This window comes from Anopheles darlingi, chromosome 3, assembly GCF_943734745.1.
Source record: "Anopheles darlingi chromosome 3, idAnoDarlMG_H_01, whole genome shotgun sequence".
In the NCBI taxonomy this organism is placed as follows: domain Eukaryota; kingdom Metazoa; phylum Arthropoda; class Insecta; order Diptera; family Culicidae; genus Anopheles; species Anopheles darlingi.
In genome coordinates this window covers 28055939-28060938 of record NC_064875.1, presented here as the reverse complement: position 1 = coordinate 28060938, position 5000 = coordinate 28055939, and the positions used below count along the sequence as shown (strand labels likewise).

The 5000-nt window shown below is 47.1% G+C and overlaps 2 protein-coding genes across 3 annotated transcripts in view; one reads left to right on the top strand and one right to left on the bottom strand.

The window, feature by feature from the left end:
- Positions 1-178, top strand: part of LOC125954218 (eukaryotic translation initiation factor 5A) — a 6909-nt gene extending 6731 nt beyond the window's left edge. For both annotated transcript variants that reach the window (XM_049684326.1, XM_049684327.1), the window contains exon 4: positions 1-178. This exon is cut by the window's left edge and continues 1793 nt beyond it. The gene's annotated coding sequence lies outside the window, so the exon portion shown is untranslated.
- Positions 179-2297: 2119 nt separating this feature from the next.
- Positions 2298-5000, bottom strand: part of LOC125954210 (nucleolar MIF4G domain-containing protein 1 homolog) — a 3390-nt gene continuing 687 nt past the window's right edge. Inside the window, exons 2-3 of the mRNA XM_049684309.1 lie at positions 3417-5000; positions 2298-3345 (exon numbers count right to left, since the gene is read on the bottom strand). The exon at positions 3417-5000 is cut by the window's right edge and continues 540 nt beyond it. Of these exons, the coding sequence (XP_049540266.1) occupies positions 2376-3345; positions 3417-5000 (2554 nt within the window). The 3' untranslated portion in view covers positions 2298-2375. The remainder of the gene's footprint in view (positions 3346-3416) is intronic.

Here is a 5000-nt window from a genome sequence, read left to right as displayed (position 1 = left end):
TGCAACATTGGACTAAAAAGAAGGAAGCACATTCAGTGCATTATGTTAATTCGTGCGCCTATCGTGCGCTGAGATTTTGATGGAAGCAAAACTGTGGGGTCAGGAAGGAAAGTAGGAGTCCGAAACATGAACGTGAACGCAAAAGATTACTCGGAATAAATAGAAACGGCACGCCAAACACTGATCGTTTAGACATCGAAAGAAAGCGTAGCAACAGCTACTATGCCGGCTATTACTGTGTTTGTGTGTGTAGTGACGGTTAATAGTAGCCTGTCCGAATGAAATTATGAAGTTATGAGGCTCCAGAGAGATCAGGACAGCAAATGATCACTGAAGTTCGAATTAAAAAAGGAAATCATCCCCATCCCGACGAGAGGAAAACAACTTATACGATATTGATTTTGCAGGCAATCATTACTCAAGCGAACCACAATATGTTTAAGCAGCGTGTTAATCAGACTAACAAACCGAAATCATTTATGTTTTATTCCTCTCGTCGGTTTTCGGGGGATTCCGATCGCTTTTGACGTATTCTTATGTGTTCGAATGTAACCTGCTGCCCAGTAAAAGCGCTAAACATTGATTGCCCGCCCCCTCCCCACAAAAGCTCAAAATCCTACCCGAGACACTACATGATTAGAGGAGTAGCTGGTCGTGTTGAAAACAGTGAACCAATGAGCCAACTCAACAGCCGAGCACGACGGCGAAGGCAGCGACTAAACATGGTATCCAGTCTGCAGGATCCAAGCATTACAACATGAATACAAACCCCTTAAAACAGGGACACGTAATCAACATAGGAAGCAAAGCAAAAGAAAACGGGAAACAAACATAAATTAAACAAAAAAAGGCATATTAGGGTAAACTATAATATAAAAACAGCTGAAACACAAATGAATTCGGTAGCGTGAGAACAGAAGGAACAAGTGGTCAAAGCTGGAGCGGTCAAAAATGGAAAGGAAGGCGCAGTAGATAGTGGGCAGAGGAACGGTTAAAAGAATTAGTGGCCCAAACTGGGAGCTATCTTACTACTTACAGGAGAACACTTACAATGGATCCGTTATTACTACCATATGCGTATTGTTTTTTTTTTTTTACTCTCTTGGCTGTAATCCCAAGAGTGCTTCGCTACATTCTCGACCTCTAAGGGCGATTCTCTGCTAGGTGTTCATTTCAGCGAATTAAAAAACGTGTTGAGTAGTTTCGATGACTCTAGACTCGAGAAGGGTATATGATAGGCTGAAAGTATTAATGAAATGATAATCAAACTAATGTTATTTCTTTACTTCCACCAATACGCGTCTCTCGTTATCATTGAGTTACATTATTGGCGAATCATGGGTGGTGCATAACGTGGTACAGCAAAGAGTTGGGGCGCTCTGATAAATGGCACGCAGGCTGCACACGGTATTGCCAAAAAAGGAAACACTAAATACACAACACAAACTACACAATAGTTACCCAGCTAACGGTACGGTAAAGTCCACCATATTTGTCAACCCACTTATCCACTCCCAGGCAATGTTAGCAACAACCAAAAAGATCACACCACATCCTACACCTCTCATACATACATACACACACACAGACACAGACACGCAGAAACAACACAAATTTGTAAGAGATATAAAAACAAAAAATATTTAAACTAGCCAAAAAGAAACTAATTGGAATATGGAGGCGTGAAGGTAAATCACATTGCAAACGAGAAAACGAAACAACAACCAGAGATAACAACCAAGTCCAGCATTGGAACAAAAACAGTATAAGTTAAGTACTGCCGAACTATTTGGAGGGCACGTGGTGGAAGGCATGGCGCTAAGGAATAAGGCTTTGGCGGAAACAGGTGGTTGCTGTTGGAACAAACGCTTCTTCAGAGCCGTTGCAATCAATGAGCGTTGTAGAAAAGGGAGCTAGAACAACGGTGGGCAACTCCAGAAAGAAAAAGAGGGATATGATGAAAGATGGGTGGGCAAACCAACTGGCACGTTGGAGCGGAAACGGGGTACCCACAGCCAAACAAGTGCTCAGAGACAAAAAGAGAGATAGAGACAGGAAGAGAGAGTCAGGATAGCAAAGAAAAACAATCGAGCGCAAAAGCGAGACCGACCAGGCCAAACCGCCGCCGAACAGGGAAAAACGGGAAAATGAAATTGAACACGGATTGTCATGCAGCGAAATGATGGAAACACACAAACGAAAAACCCCGAAGTATGTATAAAAAAAACGGATACAAAACAAAATAAATCAACTGCTCTCAAATCGACCAACCAATGGCCGCTGCATCCTTGGTGTATAGTGTGCACAACCTGTATTGTTGCAGTGCAATTTATTAAATTTCTATATTATTTTAACAAAGGCCGTCACACCACGTCTCATTCATCGTCGAACTGAATTCGCGAATCCTCGGTTGCTAACAGCTGATCGGCCTGCTTGATACGCTGCTGCAGCAACTGCACCTGATCCTCGGGCAACTGCTTATGGGAGGCGCTGCCGCGAGCAAGGAAATGGTGCATAAACAGACGCAGACTATCCTTAAACGCCTTCAGTTTGTAGCTCGCCGTAATGCGGCTGAACACCTGCAGACACTTGTTCTCTTCCACCGGTAACAGTAGACCCAGCATCACCTGGCGCATCAACCGCAGGCTCACCTTATCGAGATCGGCAAAATCGACCACCTTCAGACAGGAGAGCGGCAGTCCGCCCTCCCCGATCAAATGTGTAATGAAGCGTGCTAGATTGCGTAGTTGCTGCGGTTTCAGCGAATGCACTTCCTTCAACCGATCCCACAGGGCAAACTGTATCGCCAGCTGGTAGCGACGATCGTATTCGCAAAACTTTTGCGAAAGCACACTGTAGTACGGGTTGTACTCTTTCTCCGCAAGACTGCAGTGCATTATCACGGACACTACGATCCGGAGATCCTTGATCGCGAGCCGCAATAACTTCTCGAACGCATCGAGATAATCTTCGGCGCTCATCACGATACAGAACACATTCCGACGATCGTCCGTGTTCATGCGCTGCTGGCGTGCCAGTTCCAGCAGCTGCTCACTGAACTGTCCACCACTCGCATCGCGACCGGCAGCGTCGGGGGTCTTCCCAGCGATGGCGCTTGGTGCACCGTGCCAGGCAGAGCCAACGAGCCACCATTTACCCCGCTCCGGTATGTTGACAATGTCGTCCAGTCCAATGTTCATTGTCGATACGTACTTTCCGTTTGTGATCATGCCCTTCAGTAGTTTCCGGAAATGCTCGACCAACGTCGGATCGTACGCCGGTATCTTGTGCATGTTGTTGTTCTTCACCGCGAGTAACGTCTCGAGCATGAACTTAACGCGAGTGCTGCAATGATACAAATAGGAGCGTCAAGCGTACCGTATAATACAAACCCCAAACCCCATCGTTTCACTTACTCTTTCCTCAACTCCTCTGGTGCATTCGCAGCCTTTTTCTGTATGGTCACGATCAAATCCTTCAGCGCAAGCGGATCATCCTTACGCAGGATGAAACCTATCGTACGCAGCACCAGCAGAATGCATTCGACTGCCTTCTCATTGAAGCACTCCAGCAGTTTCTGTAACATCTCGTACACCAGCTTACCCTTGACAATGTCGAACGTGTACAGATGGCACAGAATCTGCACGCAGTTATCCAACTGCTTCGCTTCGTTCTCCTCCGTGGCGATCGTTTGGAGGAGAGCGAGAAAACGTTCCACAACCGTCTCGAGAAAGTGTGAACCAACCTCACTGCCGACGTTAGCATGCAGTATGGCAACGAGTAGCATATGCTCCAGCACCATTCGTTCGGGGATGAGGGTAGGTGCGACCAGTACCTCGAGCAGTAAGCTCGTCAGCGTGCTGTTCATATCGAACCGTGCGTTCTGCATGTATAGATTGTCCAGTTCAATCGATATGCGATGGACGTTCGATTCGGCCAACCGGTTCACCTGACCCTTAAGTTGGCGCTTTAGGCGGAGTAGTTTCTCCTGCCTCTTCGGATCTTCCAACGCCGAGCTTTGTGCTTCCTGCTTGGCCCGCAAATGAGGGGGAACATATTTTCCACCACCGGTGCCGGGTGCACCAGCGGTTTCCTCTTTGATAACATTTCCCGACTTATCTCGTTTGCGTCCATAAATGTCCTCCCAGGTACCATCGCCGTTGGTGGCCTTTCCATCACCATCGGAATCGGATCCTCCATCCTCCGAAAGTGAACCTTCCGAATCCAGTCCATCGAGCAGATCATCCAATCCATCATCTTCATCCTCAGCGTCATCATCAGAATCGGTGTACTCGTCGCTTTCGGTGGATTTTTTAGATTTCTTAGCTTTCTTAGCTTCCGTCGCCTTTTTGACTTTCTTTTTGGTAGGGTTCAATAAAACGAAACGACCGACACTGTTTTCCTTTTCGCCTTTCTTCGGTTTTTGTTGCTCATCCGCTTCTTCGTCCTGTTCGCTGGTTTCATCCTCGTCGGATTCGTACGAGGATGTTTTCCGTTTCTTGCCATTCTTTGCCGGTTTACTGTCCACAGCAAACTTTACCTTTCTCTTCCGCTGATTGTCCTGGTCCTCTTCCGCCCCACTGCTACCTTCATCATCCGTACCCGAATACAGTTCATCGCTTTCTGAGTAATCCGAATCCATGTCTCCGTCTTGTTCCTCGTCCATTTCGATTTCCAACTCCGAATCGTAAGCACCCAAATCATCTATCTCATCTAGTCCGAGATGCTTTTCCTCGATTCTCCGAAGATTTTCCACACGTCGCCTTTCCTTTTGCGAAAGCTTTGTTTCCGTCTCCGCCACACCACTCTGCTCGCCAGATGGCACCGATTTGCCATTCGTTGCCGCAGCAACACCACTTCCAGCACCTACGGCCTGCTGCAAATCTTCCACAAACTCATCGGACGAGTTCTCTTCCAGTTCCGCGGCCTCCTTTGCCGCTTCGTACATCTTGCGGATACTGTCGTCAGTGCACAGTTCCAGCGCATAATCGAGCCCATCG